Source organism: Amblyomma mixtum, chromosome 3 (genome assembly GCF_055824585.1).
Source record: "Amblyomma mixtum isolate Tamu chromosome 3, ASM5582458v1, whole genome shotgun sequence".
NCBI lineage: Eukaryota > Metazoa > Arthropoda > Arachnida > Ixodida > Ixodidae > Amblyomma > Amblyomma mixtum.
Window position 1 is genome coordinate 103927618 of NC_143014.1, and position 26860 is coordinate 103954477.

Sequence of the window (26860 nt, forward strand, 5' to 3'; positions counted from 1 at the left end):
TCTTTCTAGCTAGCTTCTTCCTATCTCGCAGTGATGGCCGAACGATGGATCACTCTTCGTCGTGCGTAGCATTTTATGCGGTTCCCGATTATGCATTCAGACAGCTGCTCAATTTTAATACGAAAGCACTTTCTCCGATAACGAATGATAGTTACATAAAAAATGGAGAATATATATTTAAAATAGAGTCCCAGTCTTTCCCGGACAAAGCACAAGAGAATCAGTTCGGGAAATCTGGAACGTTCGCTGACGACGGAAAAGCAGACAGGACTTCAGTCGACCAAAGCGGCTTACATGAGCAAGACAATACCAAATGGGTCACTTCTAGGCCACATATCGTGGCTCAAAGAACCAATATTGCATTTTTTCCTTTCTCACTGAGACGAGAAGAGGTCCCGAAAGACTCCAGGCTGGCAGATATCGATTTTCTTGAAGAAATGGATGACGACAAGAAGAGAGATTTAAGAACGACGTAGCCCTGGTCCTAGTTCACTGTTTCTACCGGAAGAATTCAGTTCTTTTCATTGCCTTCTACAGACAAGAAGCGTGATTTTTCTTGAGACTCTGTTCGAAAAGAAATGTGGCTTTTCAAATCCACAGCCGAACAAATCGCTTCCCGGTATAGGTCACCTAATTAACGCTGCTGGTGCTTAGTTAAGCAGCGCAACTACTGGTCGAAACCTCGAAACGTTGAAAGAAAAACTCTGGTAAAGACAGTACGCGATACGAACGCTTAACGCTACGCCGTCGTCGATTTCTCATTGCGGACAGCATTCGCTGCACGCCTTGGCCATTACTACAGTTTCTGACTCTAAGCCGCAGGTCCGGTAATGCTTTCTTGCTGCTCAAGTAATTAATCTAAAAGAAATAGCTCGTGCTTTGTTATATATGTGTTATTCCGGCACCTTCAATCAATCAAACATAATGAGGCCGTGCGTGGAGCACCACCCCATGTGCACCTAATGCACAGACTTGGGATTTTTCGTTATTCCTTTATCGGTTAAAACGTGAAGACTTTAATCAGCGCTCATATTTTTTAATGAGCAGCTCTTCTACCTAAATACTGTCTTCCCCTATTCCAAACGGAAGTAAAGGCACACTAACATGTGTCCTTCCTTCCGCTTAGAGCAATGCACATTTCTGCCAACGTTTCCTTAATCTCCTTTCATTTGAGCGCGGCCTATTAGAAGAGCTTTTAGCTTAGAGAATGTCATTTTTTTTCCTCACTCCAGCGTACAGCTTATCGAAACGTATTCGGGCGAGGCTGCCCACCTTGTTAAGATGTTTTTCTCTGTCGATCCGCCACGCTGGCATTTAGCCGATACATTCTGCTGCGAGCACGGTCATTGTGAATTCTTCGACAGCGGTAAGACTTTTGCCCTGGTGAAATGCGGAAATACTCGTCTGCTTATATTCCGGTGCAGGGTAAGGAAACCCACTGCGACCTCCTATTATGTCCGCCGTGGCTTTGTGATACCCCAGAGCACCGGTAGTAGGGTGACTGCCTTTCCACGCGCAGAAGAGTCAGGAGTGAGAATCAGTTTCTTTCTTTCGTTTTATTATTTTTGCAACCGGATTTAAAATGTTGGTAGGTGAGCGCTGGTATTCGTTACACCCGTGCGTCCTTCGTCTTGCTTCGCCATCAATCAGCGAACATGGCACCACTTCCCTGTAATAGCACGCCGGCGGAAGCGCCTTCTGTCCTTCATGAACCACTTTCCTAATCATACGACACGTCGGCCTGTAGTCTCACAAAACGTGTACGCATCACTTCTGTCCACGGGCATTTTGTGGCTTGTCTTCGCGGCCTTCTAGCGACATCAAAGCACTGTGCGAACACGGAAGCACGCGTGCGCCACGAAGTCTTGATTAGCTAAGTGCCACATGACGTTGTGAGGTATACGTTCTCTGCTCCGGAGAGACGACGTAGTTGTGCCATCGAAAGGCTCCCTGTAGAGCAGCTATCGCTCTGAAACTTGCCTTCTGGAGCAGCCCAGACAAAGGCACTTAGTACGCGCATCGCCTCCCACCGCAGTTACCACTCGCTGCCTACTGGCCGATGCGGCAATTCAATTGGCTTTTATGTGCGCGGGTGAGCGTCGGCCGAAACTATCCCCCGAGCGCTGGTAAAGCGCCGAGAGCTCACGCGGCGCAGCAACAAGCCATTCTCCCGGCAGTCCGCCGTCGTTACCGGCCGCAGGCGCGGACGGCGCAATCAGATTCGAGCCGGTACACCGGCCCTGACGCGCCGGGAAGAAGACAAGACTGATCGCCAAGAGGGGCCTCCTCGCCGGCACGGGGTCCTCGATTCTGTCGGCCGGAAGAGCGCCGTCGGTCACAGCTACCACGGGTGGGCGAGTAAAACAGGAAAAGAATGCGAGGTGCACACGAGAAAGGAAGTTAGGACAAATGTTCGCAGCCTGGCTCGTATCTCCTGGGAATCCTTGGCTGTTGTGTTTTGTTTTTCGCCTAGCGTCAAGACAACCTTTTAGGCCCACAAAGAGCGCGGAGAGCTATGGCCGGAGATCGGCCTGTCCTGGGCAGCTGAAATGAAAGCGTCTGTTCCGGAAGCGAAGAGTTGGGATGGATGCCCCAGCTCGGGACAGTAAAGGACGGGCCTTCGTTTGGTACCGCCACCAGCACGCGCCGTCCGACACGTGTAGAAAGTTTCTTGTCGGAAGAGAACAGCAGGCCTACTTCGAGAACGAACTCTGAATTTTTCTGTTTACTGGAATTAGGAACTTATCATTGTTGCCATCTAGCAACGGCTGTGCTTACCTTCAAGAGAAAAGCAATATGTATAATGCAGAAACGCAATAGTCATTCACTGCTACTCAGCCTTTCTCTCTTTTTTGCTATTGAGAATATGAACTTCAATATTTTGAACCATGAAGTTTAGAAGCCTTACTATGGGGGAAAAAAAATTTGAAATTCTAACGTATGAATTTTATTTGGAAAAGGTGGTCGTCATCGCGTCCTGTGTGATTTGCGTTTTGTTTTCTCTAACTTTAGAAACAACATGTGTCAGCTATCTCAAACTGAAGCTTTGGTTTAAACAATGTAAAAACAGCGCGAGAAACACGACGACGGAACGAACAAGACAACTCGAGCGCCGACTTTCAATTGATGATTTATTACGTACACACACGTTTATACCTTTTCCCGCCACAAACTAAACAAAAAATGAGACGGCGACATCCCTTACATTTCTGAATAACAGAAACCAGCATGCCAAGCTTTCAGTCCGTCTTATATAAAAAGTGCAGCCGCCAAGGCTTCAGCCTTTATTAGTTCATGACGTACGCATGCACACGCCTTACGGCGTGCAAACACCTCATCACTAATCATCTCAAATGGGCTGCTTTGCGCACAAGTCTCAGACCTTCCCTAACACACTGCCGGGTCTCTCGTCCATCCCCCCCCCCCCCCCCCCTTTTTTTTTGTGCTGTCCCGCCATCAAAATATGCGGTCTATATCTTGCAAGAACATGCTCAGATTAATACTTCGCAGGAGATAACTGACCAAGGGAGAGATGCCCGCTTTTCTAAACAGGCAACTGTAAAACCGACTTACATCTAGCGGGCTTTGTGCAAAACAACTGTCTTCCTGAACGAACAGCAGCTGATAACAACCCCTCCATCCTGAAATTATTACTGTCCATCCTTAGCCAAATGACCGTCTCAAAAGAAGTTACACTTCTGCTGGTCTGGGCTAAAATATCAAGAGTTCCCTCCGAGGAACGCTGAGGTGTAGGCAGCATGTTGGCTAACACTGAATGAAAAGAGCCGTGTAAAGCAGTCCTTTCAAGTCGTGTCATCTCGTACGCGATGACAGCTCTTCTCAATCAACTCCTCCCCATCAGCATTCAGGTAACCACGGGCATCGACTGCAACCTCGTGTGTGCCGAAAGGGCTACTGAAGAGATTTTAGAATTCGACGCATTTGGGTATACATTTTTTTTGCTTTCCAATAGGTCTACGGGCCTAGTAATTATGAAAATGAGCTCAAAACACCAGTGCGTAGCGTGAATAATTAATCGCAAGCGTTTTGTGCCGGCAGTTTCGTTCTCGGTCGGCGCCAGCTCTGGAGTGCACTTTGACGTCACGGTCGACCGGCCAACCTGGACTACCACATTCCTGATGTGACGTCGGCAATCGCTGGTTATTCCTGAGAACAACCACGGGGTTCGGTGACGTCACAATAATTGAGGATAGTGGATCTTGACGTCACTCGATGCGAGCGGACATGCGCGCGATTCCTCGGCAACGTTCACAATCATATTTAATTATGTTCCACTCAACGCCTGTGCCTCAAACTTGTGTGACGACCCCATATACTGCACGGGTCCATACGGGACGGAGACTCAAAGAGACACTGCTAGACTCAGTTGGAAGGAAAGAGATGTATTCAAGAATTACATATTATCGAGTACATGATTCCGAGGCCGGGGTGACCAAGCTTACATGCAGCTGCGTTGGCGTCGGAGTATTCGTGAGGAGGGACGGAGGGGCTGCGGAGTTGACCTTTTTCGTTCGCTCAGGCTCGGCTTTTTCCCGATGGCTTGGGTGCTTAGGGCGCCGGAGGACCGACTGCCAGCGGTGTCTTCCCGGGCCTTGCTCCTCTCTCTACTGCCCCGCTTTTCTTATTCCCCCGTCCATTCTGGCGATCCGTATTTCCGGGCTGGAGTGTCTCCCTCGCCCCTCCTGTCAGTGCCGTGGTCTGCGGCGTTCCCCGTCTTCTCCGGACCTCCCACCGGCTTGGGTCTTTTCCCCTCCTGCCGGCGCCCCGGCGCCCCTGTCACTCTTGCGGGGTGTGTTTGACCAGTTGAATGCGTGTCGGCGTGCGAATAAAGATGACGGTAAGCTGTCCGCATTCGGACCCCTAATAAGCATTGCCCCCCCCCCCCCCCCCCCCTGACGATTCCTAGCGCCTCCGGGGTCCCACAGAAGAAAGGCGCCGCCGGAGATAGTGGCCCTCGGGAGACGCGCAGCGCCCTGACACATTTACTATAAGGCATCTGCGCCCATGAAACAAATCATATCGTTTTCTTGCGTTATAACTTTTGCGTCGGTACCTCTTTGAGGGGCTGAAGGTGTAAAACTTGCAGATAAAGCACTAGCAGTCTTTTTGTGGTAGCATTTGAAATGGTGGCATAATCGCCAATTAAACACGCGACGGTATTCACGCTTCTCCGCATCGCAGAGCGTCAGGTGACGCCGCTTGGTGACTTCAGTAATGCAAGCGGTAGATTTCCCGCGCAGTAATGCTTACCCTATAGAAGTGAACAAATGTTACCAAGTGCAAAGCCCTCAGAGCGTTGTTTGGCAGCATTCGACGGAACATGGCCGGTTGTGGGTGCGAGCAGCATAACTTTGAAAACAGACCATTGATGACGTCATTACTAAGCTTCTCCGCCCTGCTCAGACGCTATAAGAAGCAGCTTAAACATCCTCGCGATTTCCATCGACGATTACGTTCATATTTTAAACTGTAGCGCAAAAACACTTAACATGATTTCCCTTCAAGATACATACTTTCGTATTCTTGAATCTCCTCGAATAGTCAAAAAAACCCTTCAGAGCCCCTTGAAGTCTTCAAGCAATGGCTTTTGGACCCACACCGTCACATCCATGCCAAAAACATTCACAGTGCCAACCCATACGGTTGGCTCGAAATCCGTCCTCTCCTAATCTTCATTGAACCCTGAAACTTCCCACCCATACTTAATTTTTTCTTTCTTCCCATAAATATACATCCACCGTCATCGGCTTCCCCTGGCTTCCCAGCTGCAGCGGTCAGAGCGAAGTCCAGGAGAGCAGTTCACGGCGCACCGCAGAACACATGTTCCTTTCGTTCTTTTCGCTACAAATTTCTACGTTCATTTCTGCTTTTCGTCCGCGTCACCAAACTGCAATTTCCATTCACCAGCCCTCTTAATTCTGTCGAGCTTTCCGGCAGTACCATTGCCGTGGTCTACTGAATAGGCGCGCATTAACAATAACAGCGTCAACCCCGCAGCGCCGCTGTTATTTCGCTCCCTTGTTTCCGGTTTCCTTTCGCGCCGATAACAGATTGACGTGCGCCGGAAGCAAATACATATGCTCGACATGTGTCGGCTCTCCTCTCTAGTCATCCATCGACGGGCCCACCGGTTCTTCAATTACTGCGATGGCGAACGTGTACCCTGCGCTGCTTGCCAGTGAACGACGAAACGAAAACAAAAATACAGCAGACGCAGCGAACGATGCAGACGACGCAGGAGGAACAGCGGGCTTCGTTCTCGCACTGTTCATTTCTTTTTGTTCGGTGAACGCTTATGAGCTAATGCGCTTGCGCTGCCGTTTGAAGCGCCCACATTCTTTCTCTTTGCGTTCGAACTTACCTTGCGCTTTTGTGTTTTTAACAACACGGTGCTCTGCGTTGGCTAGCAGCCAGCCCATAGTCTCGCACGCGCAGGACAGCGTGTTAATCGAGCGGCATGAAAGATTGGCGCCGTAGGACTCGCGGGTCCGTTCACTCTCTCTCTTTTTTTTCCCTTTCTTCCCGTGACTCATATCGTTGGCAGGGACAAGGAGGAATTGCGACGGCGCCAGAAAACGTTTTTGCCTTCTTGTCCATCGTTAGCGCGCGTTTCGCGACAATGGTTAATAAATTAGTGTGAAGCCCGTATAGAGAAGGATGAAAACGTAAGACGGTGAGCCGCTCCTCATACTAAAAAGCACGAGGAAGACTGGAGAAAAAAAAATAAGACGGCCACTTGGCGTGCGTGAGCGAAGATGGAGGTTTTAAGCTTGGTGCAAACATGAGTCATTTGACTGCAAATTCTGACTCAGGGTTGCTGCTTTAACGCCCAAGGATGCTAAACAGATAGATGGAGAGAAAGTAATTTAATGAAATGAAAGGGGGAGAGGTCGGCCGGCGGTGGGATGACCTTTTGCGAATGCCCAGCCGCAGAAGTAGTAATCAAAAATATGAGAAGAAGAGACGTCGTGGACACAAGTTTTCTTCTTTGTATGCATGACGTTTACACGTACAGGCACACTACTTTCCGAGGCTGCGAAGAGCTGTCCTGCCAACCTTATACGCGTCAACATGTCGGCTACGGAGAGTTGTGTGGAGCGCTTTTACCAAACTCCAAGCGATATTCCGTCCTCGGTCGGTACTGCGCAAGGACTTTTCGTAGCGTTTCTCTTCGTTGATGTCTCGGAGACGTGAGATCACGACCTGAATATCACGGCACTATTTAAACAGACCGTGACATCAAAACTGTGCAGTTACATAGAATATACAAGGCTTTGTTTGCGTCCAGCTAGGTCAGAACTCCTCGAGAAAACGCGACTCTTCGACCACCTGTGCGATGTCCACTGTTTCATCTAAAACAATGTCTGTCATTAGAGAGAACAAAAGAAAAATAACAGCCCAGAGAGCATAAACTTTGAAGAAGACGCCCTTCCGTCTCACAGAAAGTGTGAGAGCAACGACACAAGCAGCCTTCGCGTTGCAAAAGTCATCTCAGTAGAGGCCATGCCCCTTCTGAGTACGTTCTCATTGTCCGTATTTCGTCTACTAAGCTAACGTCCTCAGCATGACGCGCAACCAGCTCCGTAACTGCGAGCCCCTCCAGCATGCGCTCCACTGGACTAGTGCCACTAACGCCAAGAGAACACGTCAAACGTAGCTACCCAGGAATTGAAAGAAAAAGTGCCTTTCCAACGAGGTCCACGAGTTTGGAAACAGTGCTGCCAGCCTATAAAGCTTTCGGTGCCGAAGGAGTCAAGCTTAGATTTGAGCCTTAAGCCTCGCGCTTCCGGAAGGCTTCCGCTTCGTCGCGAACGTACCCCCCGACCGTGCACTGTCACTGCGTCAGCCGCAGCAGAAAGAGAGAGCGGAAGTGTGGTTCACTGGCAGCGTAAAGAGGAGTCTGCTTGTATAACGGCTAGCTATGAGGGCCTTCGACACACGTGAAGTGAGAGCCATCAGGGCACTCCCGTCCACAGGCTTCGCTCCGCGGCTGCACAGCCGACTAGCTGTTATTCCTGTTTTCAGTCACGAAGAAAGCCTGTGCGGTGATTATAAAGAGAAAAAATAAGCGCCGCGCCTGCGGGCCTTAGAAAGAGCGCCAGGACCCCAGAAGAAGGCTCAAGTGGGATTCCTGGCCGTCCTTGAGCATCACTGTTTTTTTCTCCCCTCGCTCTGGGGTCCCATTCTTCCCGCCCACTTCGCTCGACGGCGTCTTTCCTTTCCGGGCCCTTGCACTGCACCAAGAGGGGCCCTTAGCAGCCCCTTCCCTCCCCCGTGGCGCACCCCCCAGCGCAAAAGCAACAACCGGCCAGCCGCCAGGGGCGCGGCGGCAGCCATGGGCCTGCGCGAGACGGGGCCATCGATTGGGGAGGGCCCTCGCTAATCGAAAGCGCCGCGTAGAGGTACACCAGCTGGGCCGGCGGCGCGCGGACGGTCCCCGCAATGCATGGCAGCGCGGCCGCCGTGCACGACGCCCCGCCGACGCCCGCCGCTCCAGCGCGCCCCTTCCGATGCCCTGCCTCGACGCCCACGCGGTGAGTCGCACGCGACCCGCGCGCCCGACTCGGCCCCGCACTGCGTGCGACACCGGGCGCGCGCGCCGCCCCAATGCAGCTGCGAAGCTCGCAACGCCCGCGCCGGGCCGTTTCGGCCGGCGCGCGGCCGTAAACGTCCCATTGACAGCTACTAGGCAGAGCGCACAGCCACCACCTCTGTCTTGCCGGTGCTCTCTGCCACCGTAATTGTCCCGCTGTCAGCACAGAAGGGCGAGCATCCTGTTCGCACCCCGCGGTGGTAATTGTAGTTATCAATGCAACGCTACGAGTAACACGGGTGCCTATTGCTAAGGAGATTCGAATCAATTGCCCGCAGCGTGGGAAAAAAAAATTCAGCCAGTGAAGAAAACTCACGCCGCAGCGGCACGCGGAGCTGTGCTTTCTTCACTGGAAGTTGTCTCCGTCCTGGTCATTTAGAAAACAGTTTTGGCCAAAGACGCTCGTAGCTGAGCGTGCAACCGTTAGACGCGGAGGCAAGAGAGAGAGAGAGCTGCTTCACAGCTATAACTGCTTCGTTCTTCGACCTATTCCATCCACTTAACTCACTGCCGGGCCGAACAAGACAAAAAAAAACGAACACGGTGCATGCGCACCTCTCCTCTCTACCGCTTTTTCCTGTCTCCTGTGATATGGCAGCGATATGACTTGCTTTTGCGCTTTTCCTTTCACGCCCTTTGAGAGCACTCGCAGATTCTGTTCACGTCTCGCGCTTCGATAAGTGCGCCGAAACCAGCAACGCGAGTCTCATTGAGTGCCAGGCACCTAGCCTAACCGTTCGCAGTAAACTGCACTTTTGTTTTCTTTTTCCTTGAGTGAGATGCGGGCGCGGAACTGAAAAAAAAGAAAAGAAATCGAATACCCCTCCTGTCGCAGCGGCGCGATATATGGGCTCTCTGAAATTGAGCCGTTCTGCTGATCCCCCCTACGCACACCCCTTTCCTGCCGCAGCAACGCTCTCGTGGTGTCTGTGCGTTCTGGCGGCTCCGGCCGAAGCAGTTCGCGCGAGAAAAACAGATGGCAGCCTCGCAAAGAAACTCGACCTTCCGTATGTTTACGGTGGTTTATGGCCGGCCTCGGAATAACCTGACTGGCTTTGTTTTCATTCTTGCCATTCTTGTTTCTTGAGCCTCAACTTGAGTTTCAGCGATTTTGCGTTCGTTTCGTTTGTCCCGCCACTACGAATGTAAGTGCCCATTTGAAAAACACCAACCTGCGTTCTTTTTTTTTTTTTCGAAAGAAAAGACGGAACGTCTAAAGAGAAAAAGGGCATCAGGAGTTGGTGGAGAGACGGCATCGACCTAGCGAAGGCGAGTGACAAACCGAGCACAGCGTTATCGCGTCCCACCGCGTCACCACGTCGGTTCCCGTAGGCTATGAATGGTTTTGCGTGAAACTGTGACGGGCAGATTGCGGAAGTTTACTGCCGCAGTGAGAACAGGTCCAAAGTCAAAAGCAATGTGCTGACAATTATCCACGGAAAAAGGACAGTGGCAGTCCCGAACTTCGCGCTGTAAGTCAGTGCACATACAAGCCACGAAGCACGGCGGGCGCGTATCACATTACTGGGTAACAAACCTTCAATGCATAAACTTTATTTGCGCTCTCTCTTTAATTTAAATGTCTTTGTCGCTGTATACGCAACAGCAGCTCAGAACTACAGCGGCTGAGTTACTGTGCTGTAGCAGTGATTTTTAAATCTATGTACATGCGCTTTGCATTCGTAGCAATAAAATTCTAAAGTACTTTTATCCCGACCAGGTAAAAACTTGGAGGAGGGTGGTGCCTTGAATAACCGTCCTGAAAATAGGGATTGTGCTAATTGGTAACTCAATTTTCAGTTTACGTCAGTCCATGCAAGTACTTATGATTAGTGCGATTAGCCTATGCCAAAAAGTAAAATCTATTTTACATGAAGGACCTCTCAGAAGTTCTCCAAGCGCCTAGTGCTGAACTATGCTCTCGCTGTGGATCAAAAATGCGTGCGCAACTTCGCAGTTGCGCAAACAACTGCAAGTGGAAGTATGGGCAACGAGACTGGAATGCTATATTTCCCTAAAACGTCTTAACACTCATTTATTTGGATCAGAGAGAACAAAAATTACAGAAAACACATTTGCTAGGTCCGTAGATAATTCTTATACATTTGCTTATTTTAACCACGGATTTTATGAGTACGTTATATGCTCACTGTACGCCCAGTGCCAAGTTTGTTCTCAAAAATGCAATAGTAAGTTATAACCCCAGGATTCGGGGCATCAAAAACTGACATTCTTAAGCTGCGTAAATTACAATATATCGTACGTGACCGGTAGGCGAACATGAGCGAGAAAAAAAAAACTGTCAACATTTCGCAAGGCACGTGGCCTTCGCGTCTCGTTTGCAGAACAGTCCTGACACTGTAACGGAGCATTTTTGACGCTGCGATTCAAAAAATTGGAATGGTGCACTTGCAAGGGACTCATACTTGAACGAATTTTTTTATTATTATTAATACGGAAGCATTACTAGTCCCATTACGAGAAAAGCCAGAGGCGTGTGTCAGTATGTTAGTGTGTTAATGTGTTTACTCGCGGATGGAACAGAAAATCCCAGCTATGCAAGAAAAATAGAGTGACGTCATCAAGCGGCGGTATGACGCACACAGCAAGCCGAGCATCGCCATTTCAGGCAATCATATACACGTCGCTCGTCTACATATGTGCATCCTGACTGGCCGACCTCAATATGAGGCCAGTTTTCCCGGCCATAATCGTACCAAAATTGTGAGCAACTGTTTGTCGTACAGAGTTTCGGGTGGTGTCATACGGATTCTCGTTGCATAGTAGCTTACATCTGCTATTCAAGTTGGAGGCTAGCTCGTGAGAGGGATTCAAACCGATGCCAGAGGGATTCGACCTTCCATTGTATGCCTTCCCAGACACTTTACCTCCTCCCTTAAGGCGTGGTTGAAGTGTCCACCGAGATGTGAGACAGTTACTGCGCCATTTCCTTTCATGAAAAACCAATTTTCGTACCAAAACTGTAACGCAACCGTTCGTCGTACTCCGCTGCGGGTGGCGTCATACGATTTCTCGTTGCGTATAACATACGTCTCTCAGTCAGGTTGGAGTCTAGCTCGTGACCGGCATTCGAACTGAGTGTTTCACTAGGACTTTTTTGGATTCAGTGTTTGCGGAACCAGCGCTCGGAGGCACGTCTTCGTTTCATTTCTCAGTGCGCAACCTGCGTCGAGGTCGAACGCTCACGATGACACACTAATGCTTTTTTGCCTTCACAACATGTAAGCAGTCTTAAGTTCCCTCTGAATTTTTATTAGAAAGAACAGCTTCAAAATTTAGCTTCGCCTAAAATAAGCCACCATCCACGAAATCAGCCAGCAGTCTTTTGCTTTCTTTCCTGATAGCATGTATTTTCTTATGCTTTCTCTTTCAATGCAGAATGAATGTTGGGATGTGAATAAACCGAGTGATTATTTCAACAATATGACATAATATAGAAGGAATGGTACTGACAATAGAGAACAATCAAGTTGTAGAGAAATGTGCTCAATATACAGCCTTCATAGAGTAGGAAAAAAATCATTTCGTTTAATTGAAGCATCAGAAGCGATGCAGGCAGCGGGGAGACAGGGTGCTGAGTAAGAATTTGCGAACGTTCTACAAAATATATACACTGCTGCACGCTACCCGTAGTCCTCCACAGGAGGAGTGAGGTGACGCCGAGCAGACGATGACGTTATCTCTCCGCTGTTGTTCACTTTGTTTACAAGAGGTATTCAGAGGATTGACTTTGAAAGATAGCTAACTAATGAGAGTTAATGGACAGCACACGTCACTCGGTGGCGAGCATGTCACGTGACCTTCTCAGCCCCACCCGGGCCACTGCTCGCTGCTCCGGACGAGTAGGGTCCGAGAAGGCCACGTGATGCGTTCGTCAGGGAGTAACGTTTTCTTGCGGGTGTGATGCGCGCGCTCCACATCCATGTGGTTTTTGAATGCCGCGATAGATGGGCAGAATTTGTTGCGCCACAGCGCCAAGCGCAGTCGCGCTTCAGAAATTTAAAATACTAATCAGTCTATTACTAACGGCCAGCTACAAATCTCTAATCGCAGTTAGCCACATTTAATTCTAATAGTTAAACTGTCGACTATGAGGAACCAGTTAACCAGCTTACTATTTAATATGCTTCACATGTTTTACAACGTCCAGCACCACTGATATTGTTAAGTCTCAAAAGCCATCTTAACACTTCAAGAAGCCTTCTAAAAGTTACTGGCGGATTTCGCTGAAACATCCTGTCTATATTCTACACTACGTAGTGCTGACGTAAAGAAATCTTCATTTAGAGCAGCACCTACCAATTCCAAAACTGGGAGCCACTATGACAAGACGATTATAGGTTTTTCCCCCCATAAGACGATTATAGGCGTTTTAAACCATAAGTCGTCCTCTTCACTCCCTGTTTACAATCTTCCATCGATCGGCTGTTCCATTAAAGATGCCCTATTAGCCCTTCGTTTACGACCTCCCATCGATCGATCCAATCGTTCCATTAGGAATACTCTCTTAACTATCGGCTCGCCACCTGCTGTCGATGGCAATCAACTTTCAGGACACTGTCCGTCTATAGAGAGAACTCTAATGGAGCTGCGTACACTCCATCCCTCCGACGCAACCACTCACTATATTGTGTCTATACCCCCGCTTAGGACAAAGCTTCGGCAAAAGCACATAAACGTAAAATATTGGCAAAAAAAAAGCAGAGAAGAGAGACTCTTGATGGCACTCTCGACCTTAATTCTAGTTCACAGGCTCGCTAACGGGAGGGCGGTGCTGGCCTTGGCAGCGTTGCCCTAGTTTAATTAAAGAAAAGCAATTAGCAGAATTCCGACCCTATGGAGCCGCTGCCGGCGCTGGACTGCGCCTGATCGACTGGCGCTGCCCACAGGCACAGTCAAGTGCAACCGAGCCAGGCCGTAAAGCGCGGTGTGACCCGGCGCGTAACTCACCTCTTCGCGTTCGTGTACACACGCTGTCTCCTGCCACGCACCTTATTTGTGTGCCTCTTCCTTCTAATGGCCGCTCTAGTCATTGCGATAAAGTATCCTCAGCGTCAAGTTTACACATCGGATCGCGAAGAGCCAATGACTCGACACAGGCTGTGTTTGTGTGCGTGCCTTTTACAGAATAGGAGGTCCTGCTTAGCCACTCCTAGTGCGCCTCGGAAATATCTACGCGGCGCAAGTGTGACAGCGTTCTGCCGGGGGCAAAATTAAATTCGGCGACGTTTGCAACCGGTTGCCCAACATGCTTGCGGAAAAGTTCTTTACACCCAAAGCTGGAGTTTACTTTTACGCGCAAAAACTGAACAGCCCGGACGGCACTCGTTTGTCTTCTTTGTTTAATCGGCAGAGCAGCGCGTGTGGCCCTAATGAGGCGCCTCGAGATGAGAGTCGATCTGCGCGCGTGGGCGAGCCCCGCGTCGCTCTCGGTCGAGGCACTTTCGGCTTTCTTCCGGCACGCTGGCCTGCATAAGGCTTAGTAAACAGCCCTTAGTTGGACTGTTCATCTGCGTGTGTATAATGGGCGGCGCGTGTTCGCGATTGTGTCCTCCTCCCTCCCTCCCCCCTCTTTTTTTTCAGCTCAGCTGTAGCAACATACGAAACTCCTGCCTCAAATTAAGTTATTCAGTTTTCATTAAAAAATCCTTCTCCCTATCAAATGAGATGCTTTTGAGGGTGTACGTAACAGCGCTGTGGAACCAGCTTCATTGATGAAGGAGTAAAACAAGAGCGCTTATTAAAGCACTTCCGCTGCACCGGGAAGTGAAGAAAGAACTCATTACCAAGTCAAGCAGTTATGGGCTACATCTGTGCGTGAAGGACAACTGAAAGGACATTGGGCTTAGCCAAGGTTGCGAAGTTAAGACTACATTTCGCGGACTTGTGTCAAAACAGAATGGGTGGCTGTCCAAAACCGTTAACCGATCGCCTATAAGTATTACACACGAAATCACTGAGCGCAAACGGTAAATGGAAATACTGCAATGCTCAGGCGTTATAATCGCTTGAAGCACTCGCGTACGCACAGATTCGTTCCCCGCGAGAGGGGCCCCGGGCAGCTTCGAGGCCACCTCTGAAGCCTACATGGGGAGGACGGGAAGAGGGCAGTAGAGGGCTCACTGTCTCCTCCATTGCATCTGCCCGTTCTCTATACGCGTGACTACCAGTCATTTCAATGGCTGCCTTTCAAACCAGGAGTTCCCGCAGCTTACCGAAGGGTTGTTTTACATGCGGTTAGCATCAAAAATGCGAAGAACAGGAAAAGGGGGCAGGTCACACCCGTTGCCGCTGTTGTGAATCGCAGATATCCATCGTTCGTTTGCACGGATGCCATGCAAGAGCTAAAGGTTATGCACCTTTTACAGTGCATTTAGCACACTACTTGAGTAAAATTGTGTAGTTAAGAGCCCCTTTGAATGCCTCTGCAGGTTTCTATCTGAAATTCGCATGGTCCAAAATGGGATGAAGGTTTAAGGTTTCAAGTTTACATCAAATTGCCTGCTTTTCAAAACTAGAAAAATGGTACTGAAAGACCGATGGTAAGGTCAAATCCTTAATCTAATTCTGGTATACTAAAGAAAATTTCTCTCAAGCCAGGCAGTTTATGTCAGATAGCGTAAACAGAAGAGTTCATACTGTCACTACGTGCGCAAGTACGTGCGCGTCGAGCCAGTGGTCCGGAATGTGACAATTGTCTTTACTTACATCTATTGTCACATCACCACGATGTCATATCTGTAAGCAAGCAAGCATAAGACTAGATATATGATGGCTTCAGAAGCGACTTGTTCCTTCAGAGAAACTCGGGAGCGGAGATACTCACATGCGCTTTTAGATGTCCTGGAATCAGCATAACCGCAACTTGAATTTAACTTTTTAGACAGTCCGCGTGCACCTTCGTGAACAGGCTTGATCACTGTTGAGTTAGGCGTGCGTGATTGAGATTCTTAGCGACCAAACTTGTAGCGCCTTGTCAGCATCTACAAGATGCATCAACACTGTGGCGTGACAGAAAATGATGAGATAGGCTTCCAGCACCAGTGAATAAGCGTGAAAGATGTTAATCAGATTAATAAAACAGTACTTTGCGGTAGTATGTTTGTCTACACGTATTTACCACCTAAGACTTTCTCCCTGCTGGCATGTCCTAGCAAGAAAAAAAAAAAAACTCCGTGGCCGGACATATGATTGTTCAGGGGATATACGATATAGTTCGCTACGCTAGAACGCTAGTCCATCTGCATGATTTCCACGCACGCAGCACGCGTGACATGTCCTCATTTGCATGATCACACAGTGTAGGTTTTGCCTCGGTGTAGCGATTCCGGAACAGCAAGCTACGCGTGCGAGTCCCATTTGCGCAAAGCCAATGAATCGGTGCCTCCGAATGGAAGCTGTAATGGGGCGCGCATGGAAAATGCATGCGAGCGACGACAAACGCCAACTCGCTGCCTGCCGTGCCTCTGACTTCCCTGCGCGGTTGCCGCCTGGGCTCCCTGCAAGCATTCATGGTGGACGTGAAACATTAATCATCGATCACTTGCCATGGCCGTGCAAGTCTGCGCAAGTCTGTGTGGTTGTGCAGGAGAGTGGTACACCGACCGGGCCAGAGACGACATGAAAATGCACTCTTTCACGCCCTGCGGTCCCCTCAGCAACCCTCCACTCGCACTTCTTACGTCACGTGATGGTTTCAACAAGAAGACGGCAAGAACCAAGACGAGCTACGTATGTCTAAGCGCTAAAACAAGCTATCTTGGCCACAAGCTAATTAACATGATTTGTCCTGTCCTCTAAAATTCTTCCAGTAAACAGCCAAAGATCATGCACTCACGGTTAGAATCGTTTAGCTTTAAATTGAGTAAAAAATGTGCTCGGGAATGCGGTCAACTTCGTTTCTCATCTGGGGCACTGTTACCGCAAGTTCGACAAATATAGTCAGTACGTCGCTTTGTTTTAGATGATGTATGAGCTTCGTTGCCATTATTCGGATGGCTCAGAAACTGAGAACATTAACTGTGACTATACGTAAATGTTGTAACATTTTGCTAGATACTCGCATTCACACATAGATGTATTTTCTTTAATTTTCATATACTTGCTTTATTTTATAAACGTTTAGCCACGCACCCTGTGTGTTCGTACCCGCAAATAGTTCCCGGCCAGTGTTTTTAGGCGCGGAAAGAGTGGATTCCAATCAGCGTCAGCGTTGCTGTGAAAAGGAATCCTTGGAAGCTTGCAATCAGTGCGTGGTTTTTCGCATACTACCATCGGATCTGCAGCGCATAACCGAACTGACAAATAATTATCGTTAGACAATGCCACTGTGCTTTTTCGTAGTTCCTAAGATAACAGAAAACAAAAAAATGAACTTTCTTTGTACATTTTTTTTTTGTTTCTCAACGCACAATTTTAAGTTCGGTTGCATTTCGGGTAGCATAATTATGAACAGGAAGGAAATGAAGTTACTTTGAACCACACTACATTGTCTTCACGTCCGTGAGCTGAATTACGTTATGACATGCTGGAAAATGGTGGGAAAGGAACTGACAAAAGTGTTAACAACTAACAACAAAAAATGCTAAATGACCGCCAAAAATGAAAGGGTCGTTTCTTCGAGTCAGGCTTAATAGTGAACACTTTTTTGCGTTAAAAACTACGCTAATAAAAAAAAACTATTAGGCGATCGTCGGTGGGTCGGTTGAATGTGTTAGCATGTTGTGTTCATATGTCTTTACTTGCATTTTTACAGCACAGCGTATCGCTTTTTTCGATCACCCACACACACACACACTGATTCTTTTTCTAGCGGTGGTACACTTAGGCTCGTTATATCCGGGGTCAACCCACTAAAGTTCGTTATATCCGAGGTGGCCACATGCGACGGCGGTTTTCATTTCCGCTTGCACAAGCCAGTCTTATGCTAACGCATTATTACAAGGGGCCACACAAGGAAACGCTGATCTCGCTATACACACCCGCCACAGTCGATCGGATAAATTCGTCGACACGTTTCACGACCACCGCGCCTATACGAGGCAAACATCGGCAAACTCCGGCTCACCGATATCGCGCGCGAAAGGCTGTACACACAAGCTACACAGAGGCTATAATGAAACTATATTATTACGGGGGGTTAGCCCATGCACCGTAACAATATACAGAGGCTACACAGAGTGCGGTGGCGTGTGCTGACTCAGAATGGTGACGTTCTTGGGTGTAAACCACCTTGGACAAAATTGAATTTAATGTCACCACTCTGTGAAGTCCCTCTGACGCACGAAGAGAGCTGGTGTGCGTGCACAACGGCCGTGCGAGCCAGTGAGTCTATGGACGGACGTGTTCTGCGTCGACCAACGCAGTCGGCGCCGCGGATTCCGCGGCATTGCGCCAAACGATGTGAAGGAGCGCGGCGCAACCTCGTGGGCAGCGATTGCCTTTTCGACAAAAGGCACGGCCTCTCGAGAGAAGACTGACCGCGACTAGCGGTGGGAACAATGAAAAGCGATGATTCGCTACCCGACGACCCCCTCACCCCCCATGTTCTCCTCTCCCGCGTTAATTTGTCTTCCCTGTCGTGGTGAAAAGGCAAACTCGGAAAGCCGCTTGCTCAAAGCAGCAGAACCGGGTCAGTTGAAGCACGCGCCACTGTAATTAGTTTAGCCTACGAGGGAACAAGAACAAGCTGCTTCTCAGTACTTGTGCCGCATCCTTCGGTCGCCCGCACTTCAACCCGTTTTCTTTCCCCAGGCGCTTTGCGGCTTTTTGTTCTTGCTCATCTTGGGAAGCGTTTGCGCAGGAGCAGGATTCTCGAATACCGGAGTAGCATCTAGACACATGCTGCTTCTCTACTTAACCTTTCGAACTCAACAGGGAAAACACAACTGCCGGCTGTGTGGCACGTGCCGTAAGATGCGGAATTTTATTTTCTCATTTCCTGTTGTTGCAGCCTCTGCCGGGTTCGTAACTTTTACTCCCACGTCCTGGCTGGGTCTCGACTAACTTGTAGCTCTTCCAGGCAGCTCTTCCAGATTATTAGTCATTAGGTTATTAGCGTCGGCGGAAGATCTTGGAGCCCTGGACTAAGGACCCCACCTACATTACGTTCCGGGTTTCTTATGTACAATAAAAGTTTATTCTATCTCCCTCTCTAATTTATAGAACGAAAAAAAAATTAAACTTGCCGTTCAAAGCGTGAAATCTCAAGAAACGAAACAGCTTTTGCGGTCATAGCTATAGCTATCATGAGTCAGGTCAGAAAATTACAGGAAATGCAACTGCTTCAAATCCAGGCGCTGCAGCTGAAAAGAAAAAAGAAAGCGCTCAATGCCGAAGCGTTCCGTGTAATTAAGTTTTGTTCTGTGGGTAAAGGCAGACTGCCACATCCCATTTTGGCGGCGCAAGAAATGATGACCAGGCTACATGTCGTACTTTGTGCACCTGGTGGCTTAAAGGGGGGAAAGGTAGGCGTTATATCTGTCATGTATTTTAGCCGAACGTTTAGGCCCTTTCATTCAGGATTTGTTAGGGTTAAAGGGTCTCAATGGTACCATTGTATTCAGCTTTCCATGCTGTTTTTACTCGAGGGAAGGGGGATACTGCATCGCTGGAAATCTCGGTCCATGATACACCTATTCCCGAGGGGGAAACAATACGGATTTTGGGGCTGCTCATTAACAACAAGGGTGTGAACGCAGCAGCGATCACCAAGCTCCGAACGGTGCGCGAACAAGTCATCCGTATGATATCTCGGATCACAAGCAAGAAAAACGGCATGCAAGAACAGGATACCCTTAGACTAATACAGGCCTTTGTCATCTGCAGGATAGTGTACGTGGCCCCGTACCTTCGTTTGAGGAAGACCGATCAAAACCACCTGGACGTTATCATTCGAACGGCTTATAAGAAGGCACTCGGCCTGCCCATGAAAGCATCTACGGAGCGTCTACTAAAACTAGGAGTACACAACACGGCTGATGAATTGATTAGCGCCCATCTTACAAGCCAGGTAGTGCGTCTGGCCACAACTACGACCGGCCGCAGGGTCTTAGAAGATTTAAACATTAGCTTTCCGCAGCAAGTGGCTGGGAGACAAGATATACCTAAAGAGTGGAAGAGCAAATTCCTTACGCTTCCGCTTCCCAAAAACATGCACCCGGAGCATCATCATGCTAGACGAGTGGCGAAGAGCAAGAAGATGAACGAGTGCTATTTAACAAAAGAAGGAGCCTTCTTCGTGGACGCTGCGGGTCCCGTACAAGGAATATCAACAATGTCAGTGGTGCACCAAATGCAAGTCGTGGACGGGCTTTCAGTTCGTAACGGGGATACACAGGCTATGGAGGAAGTAGAGATAGCCCTAGCCGCAACGCACTCCGAATCTAAATACATAGTTACAGATTCCCAGGCGGCTTATGAAACTATATGCGTGGCAGAATCACGCCGCTAGCCTGCAAAATTCTTAGTCAATGTAGGACTTCAGCTGAACGGAAGGAATTAATATGGGTACCAGGTCACCAGGGAGTTGAAGGAAACGAGCGCGCACACGCTTCGGCCCGTGCTTTTCTTCCCCGGCATCCTTCTACGTCCTCCCTTCCTGATTCTGGCTCCCCCTCTCCGCTAACGACATATTCAGAAATATTGCAACATTTGCGCCTTGAAAGGCAGACACTCCCGAGGCCCGCTAAGGGTCTCAGTAAATCAGAGGAATGTCACCTTCGCAGGCTACAAACTATGTCTTTCAATAACCCAGCTACGCTTCACGCCATTGAGCCCGAGTCCTTTTCGGCACAGTGCAAATTTTGTGGCCAGAAGGCAAACTTGTACCACATGGTATGGGCTTGTCAGAAAAATGACAGCATTGAGATCATAAATCAGCCAACGCGGGAGGGTTGGGAGGCGGCCCTGTCCAGCTCGGACCTCGAGGAACAACGAGCCCTCGTCGCCAGAGCGCGGGCAGCGGCTTTCACCAACGGCGTCCCGGACTAGGGACCCGATCAGCCTTCCCTTCAACTAAGGCATTGTGGGTTTAATAAACGTTTTCATCATCATCATCATTAACTAAAGTTATTGTTTAATAGACTTTTCTTATTTTTTGTTCTTCCCTTAACTGGACCCTCGAAATTTCCAAGCCTAAATGGGCAATAAACGTCCTGTAAAACTAAAATAACTGCATTAATCTCGGGTGGCTGAGAGGTTAAGGCGCTTGTCTATTGAGCCGGAGTACCCGGATTCGAACCTGACCGCGGCGGCGGCCACGTTTCGGTGCAGGCAAAATGCAAAAGGCGCCCGTGTGCTGTGCGATGTCAGTGCATGTTAAAGATCCCCAGGTGGTCGAAATTTCCGGAGCCTTTCACTACGGCACCTCTTTCTCTCTTTCTTCTTTCACTCCCACCTTCTTTCCTTCCCTTACGGCGCGGTTCGGGTGTTCACTGAGATACAGTATGTGAGACGGTTTGGTTTGGTCTATGGGGTTTAACGTCCCAAAGCGACTAAGGCTATGAGAGACGCCGTAGTGAAGGGCTCCGGAAATTTCGACCACCTGGGGTTCTTTAACGTGCACTGACATCGCACAGTACACGGGCCTCTAATTTCTCCTCCAAAGAAATTCAGCCGCCGCGGCCGGGATCGAACCCGCGTCTTTCGGGTCAGCAGCCGAGCACCATAACCACTGAGCCACCGCGGCGGCACCAAACAACAGTGACCCAGGCGTATATGTGAGACAGTTACTGCGCCATTTCCTTTCTTCAAAAAGAAAAAAAAAACAATTTTCCAATTTGTGCGACTCTAATTGAGTAGACGCTACCTTGTATTTGTCAGGTGCTGGGCAAAATAATGTTTCTAGCGCTTGTGGTTACTCAGAAAAAGGGTGAATTTTTGCAAAAAAAGAAAGGGGGTGTTTTGAGATATTGACTTTGGAGCGAAAAAAGTGCTTCATTACACCATTACACTGAGGCATTGCACATTGACATGTTATTTCAACAGCCATTAGCCAGTAGTCATCTCCACAGTGTATGTTTTTCTTGTTTATTTTGTTTTTCTCGCTTTTCGGGCTTTTGTGATGACCTGTGTAGCCCTTTCCCCAGAGTAGTCATCGCCGTCAGCTTCAAACAACCAATGCTCCTCGTGTCATCCTGGCGAAACACCAGATGTCATGATAAGGTCCATTGGGCAATGCAGCCATCATTAAAAATAAACGCAGCACTCATTCTTCATATCTTCAGCGCGTCTAAATACCAATGAGCACATCTTTCTCCCCATCGAAGCATTTCTTTTTCTTCCCCAACTAGTGTATACTCGCGGTTGGTAAGTCACCTTTAGCTCGTTTTCGTGCGCTGCTGACAACGAGAGTTTTTAATAATATGTACTCGTGTTAGACGCCAGCTTTCATGTAGCCTGTGCCCTTCGTCGAGAGGCCTCACCAGAATTCGACAGCATGATGGTCAACATCGACTAATTAACGCAGAATCAGTGCGTGCAGAACAAATTCATCGACGTTAGTTATTCCATTAGCTGTTAAACTCAAGGTTCAGGGAAAAAAAACAAATCGATACTGCTCGTGAAATTGCACTGGAGCCGCGCGCGAGAGTAAACAATACGCAGGCAAGTCGCGCAGCATCTATAGAGCTAAATTTGAATGAAGACAAAACCATAGGAAGCGTTTCGTTGTTGCCAGATGAGCACTAATAATTTCTCCGAGCCTGCGGAAAATCAGTGTGCCTGTTATGTTATATTTAGCGCGAGAGCGTTAAGGAGCTCGTGAGGTGAAAAAGCAGGCGTCGTCGTCGTCGCATCAGTCCAAAGGCTGTTTCACGCGATGTGAGCGCACAAAAATTACGGCCCAGTCGCACTGCCCTTGCGACGCCAATCGAAGCAGCTTTTCCACATGATAAAGATTTCGGTCGGTGCTGCGCGAGCGGCTTTTCAGAGGCAAGAAAGGCTCTGGCAAATATAAATGTTAAACAACTTATTATGTATTTATTTTATAATCTTAACTAATTATATTGAGCTGTCACACATTTTTATGTTCGATAAAGCATTTTAGGGTTTTTTGCGTTCGTTACAGATACGAAACTACGAGCAGCTCGCCTCGCTTGAAATCCTATCTATTGTGCTGAGCCGTTCGCAACGATCGCACCGACGGTGCAGCGGTGTGACCGACTCTGGACCGCAAGGCTAACCCCACCTGTAGCTTACAGCATCTCAACTCAACTCAACTCTGGAGGTCTGTCGCAAAGGGTTTGCGACGACACCCACGCACCGTTCTGTCGCAAAACGTCGGAAATCGCGCAGCGCTGCGGCTACAATTGCATCATGTGAAACAGCCTTGAGGCTGCCGCTGGTGCCGCAGCTCCGTCGCGTCGTTAGTGTGGGAAAAACCATGAGCAAGCTTTCCACTTCCCGCAGAGGCCACCAGGAGCGCTGTGATTGAGTGTGACGTCACCGTTCGTCATTGAGGAAGTGGTGCCGAAAGTTTCCATTGCTCACGGGGGCCTCTAGGAGCAGTGCGGAGTGATGTCGTCATGTGGATGGTATAAAGAGCGGGCACTGTCGCATTTCGCTCTTAAGGCGGAGCTTAAGCGTCACCGGAGTTTTTTTTTGTTTTTTTAAACACAGCATAGTTACTACACATTGCTTATAGGTGTTAAAGGTAGCATGGTCGGTCACCACCCAGGTTTCTAAAGATGTCATTTTTCACGGTTAAAAAAAATTGCTCGTAAGCAAGTCAGACATAGAATTTTCCAAGTGTAGTGTAGGACGTCTTCGAAGGCGCTGCGTCGCGAACGGCTAGCGGTACGTCTCGGTTCAATCCAGAGGCAGCGATCAGTCCCAGCGGCAGCGATCAGCGCACACGCACGAGCATCGGCGCCGCTGTCTTCGTCCTCTTCTTCCTTACGCCAACCGCCCAAGGTTCGGGAGCCGAAGGCCTGTCTTACAAATGCCCCCAGGTTAAGGAAAAGGCGGAAATCTCATATCATGAAAAAAATTTTAATTGATTTTTTTTTTTTATTTTAGCCTACCCTGTTTTAAGAGAGCACTTCGAGACCGCATTCTTCAGCAAGACCGTATTATGAAGCCCTCAATATGGGAGCTTTATATCGCTTCCTCAAATCGTTTTGCTCCCTCGTACTGCTGCCGAAACTGCTAGAAGGTTTTGCCGGAAGTGAGTAGAAACATAACCTCATATGACGTAAACAGGTGCTCTGGAATTTTCAAGAAAGGCGGCATGCAAAGGGTGGTAGGTGAAACTCTACAGTAGGTCGCACGTAGGGGCCGACCGTGACCATGTAGTGCGTCAATTACTGCACGTTTGAAAATTAAAAGATCAAAGCCGAAGCTTGTGTGGTCTCACTACCCCACAACAACCAAACCCTGGCCAATCCCCCTCCGTGGGCATGTGCCATCGCTTCAGAGGCAACAACAACCACCACCTCACTTCCGTGATACGCTGGAAACGAAGACGACGTTCGGCCGAGGCGACGTTCGGTCAATCGACTGCGCTAGGTCCAACCAACTAACCAATCGACTGTGCAAGATAGTTCGGTAATATTCTGTCATGGTGAGTGTGTGCCATTCTCTTTCACGTGTTTACCGATGTGTCATCGACAAAACACATAGAGCAACCCCCTTTGTGCTCTGCTCCGAACCAGCTGCCTGCAGCAGTAACGCCGTCGGCTGCGCTCCGTGCCGCTTTCATAGCAACCATTACAAGCAGTGAGCCTGCGGTTGTTCAAGCTCCTGTAGATCGCTACGCAGGAAAACTCCCAAACGCAAGGTTGTGAAAAGATGAAGAAATTGCCGCGGAGCCCTTGAGAGCCAACTGAGGGGCCATGAACTGAACTATAGCCATCATCCACTGGAGTTTCTTATGGGAAAACGAGAGCAGCCTGTAGAAATTAGCCTGGTATCCTGTCTTAGCGGTCATGACACCAGCCCTAGGAAGCCTCTTAATCATCGCCTCAACAAGGGCAGAAGCCTGACGGTCACCGTGGCCCGCTGTAGATCGTCTGTTTGCATTACCGAGCTGGCTGGCGCGGCGGTTGGGGCTCGAGTCCCGTATACCTACTCGGCAACACACGAATGAATACAAGACGTCCCTGCCGCATACTCAGGCGAGGAGCTCCTGAAATAAGTACGTGAGCATGTGATATACCAGCTAGGAAGCAAGTCCTTTATTCCCCTGGCGATAGCAGCGTAATTATTGAGGTTCGTCAACGCTCTGTCATTTTTGAAATTTTCGAAATATTCGCCTCTGCCGAGGCGAGTGCGGCTTGGTTTTTCAAACTGTGCTTTGATGGAGTGATGCCTCAGGTTCTAGCAGCCTACCTTGGTGCGAGTGATGCCTCAGGTTCTAGCAGCCTACCTTGGTGCCTACGCACTGCTCATCGTTTCACCAACCCTGTCCGCTGCAACGTGTACGCTGGTGCTCTCACGCACAAAGAATGCGCCTCAGGAGTGCAGCCTCCGTGTGCGAGCCGCGCAGTCTGCATCGTACGCAGGGTGCTCTCAAAAGAAATCTCCAACGCTCGCTCGTACAGGGATGCGAATAAATGTCATAAACTTGCCATTAACTACGACACGACTTCTGAATCTACGCCACAGCTTCACCGCGATCTGTAACCGTAGGCTGGAAACACATAAAAGGAACTTGGGAAGAATCTACTCGTATCTGAGATGTCCGCGGCAAGTCCTTCGGCCCGCTACTACTTTCAACGTGATCGTCCCAGCCCACACAAGTTTCAGCAGGCAACTCTCTACGCCTGCCTTCACTAAGACAAGACAGCGTGACAAGAGAAGCCACGAAAAGCTTCAGAATGGGAATATCCTAAAAAATATCTTTTTATTACAGCACTTCCGCAAAATCTTCTGCACAGAATACGACTCATCTATAACTGTGAAATGTGCGGTTATAAAGACTCAGAGGGCTCAGAGACTTTTGACCACGGCTGTAAATACTGTTCCAGCGTTATATTTCATTACCTTCGTTCTTATATTTAAAAAAAAGTTTCCCCTTTGTGGTTTATGCCCATATTCTCGCTATGGGGCCTTCCTTTCCCTACTACCTTTCCCGAAGCAGAGCAGCATGCCGGCAGCTTTTTAATGTAGGACCTCTGCTTCATCTATCTTTCTTTCTCTCCCTATCCGTGCTAAAAGCTTTCTATGTTCAAGAAAGTTCGTTGGTTCATCTATCTTTCTTTCTCTCCCTATCCGTGCTAAAAGCTTTCTATGTTCAAGAGAGAGCTCGTTGGGAGTGCTCGCACCTGATGGCGACCCTTCGCTCTTACCGCAGACCCCGGCCACGCCCACTGGAGAGTCCGCTCGGACTGCAGCGGACCGCAGCTGAGAACCCCTACACCATGAAGCCTCGGAAGACACTGCACCAAACAACATGGGTAATGGCATGAACAAGGTGAGCGATTCATGCCCTGTATGCCACTCCTGTATGTTATTTGCGACAGCGAGATTAGGGAATTTGGGTTGAACTTGATAGAGTGCCCAAAAATTGGGAATCTGTGGAGCTAGTAGCCATGAACAAAACATTACAACGTGAACTTTGAAATCGTTGTAGTGCTTTAATTGTTAGCCTACTACTGCACGCATGTAAGGGGCAGCTCACACTAGAAAAAAAAAACAAGAAAGAGCTCTGATATCCAGCTTTGTTAACAAATCTTTAGAAGCCATTTTTTGTTAATACATTTTTTTAATAACACTGACAACCTTTTTTATGCTTATGTTAGGGGAAGAATCGCGCTTACGTATCTTTAATTCCTTTTGGGACTTGTTTTCTTTTCCTCATATTTAACGCAGATATAACATACTACGAGCACAAATGATCCGTATAGTGACTTTTGTTTCTTCATGACTGTCGTTGCACTGATACTCAGAGTAATACGTCTCTGCGATGTAGCCGAGAAAACACACCGGGCATTCACTGAGTTTTTCGTTTCCCTTAAATTCCTGCTTGTAAGTCTAACCTTCTGAATCTGGAATACATTGCTATACAGTAACTGTATACAGTTATACAGTGGTGTTGTGCTTGCATTCCAGAGCTCCCTTTCCGTAAATAGCTCATAAAACCTACATTAAGGCCAATGTATGTTTAACGGCACAAATTCAGGAATTCTCCCAAGGTGAGTTATTACGATTTTATTTTGAACGATATCCCATTTTTATTCTTTCCGCCCTACGTCACCACCAGATGTCACGCCACAACTCGCTATC

General features: G+C 48.7%; 1 protein-coding gene across 2 annotated transcripts in view; it reads left to right on the forward strand.

Annotated features, from left to right (window-relative positions):
• The first annotated feature begins 8416 nt into the window (after positions 1-8416).
• LOC149351231 (dual specificity protein phosphatase 22-like) overlaps positions 8417-26860 on the forward strand; it is a 67719-nt gene continuing 49275 nt past the window's right edge. For both annotated transcript variants that reach the window (XM_089580499.1, XM_089580500.1), the window contains exons 1-2: positions 8417-8555; positions 25929-26048. In XM_089580499.1, the coding sequence (XP_089436625.1) occupies positions 26028-26048 (21 nt within the window). In that variant the 5' untranslated portion in view covers positions 8417-8555; positions 25929-26027. The remainder of the gene's footprint in view (positions 8556-25928; positions 26049-26860) is intronic.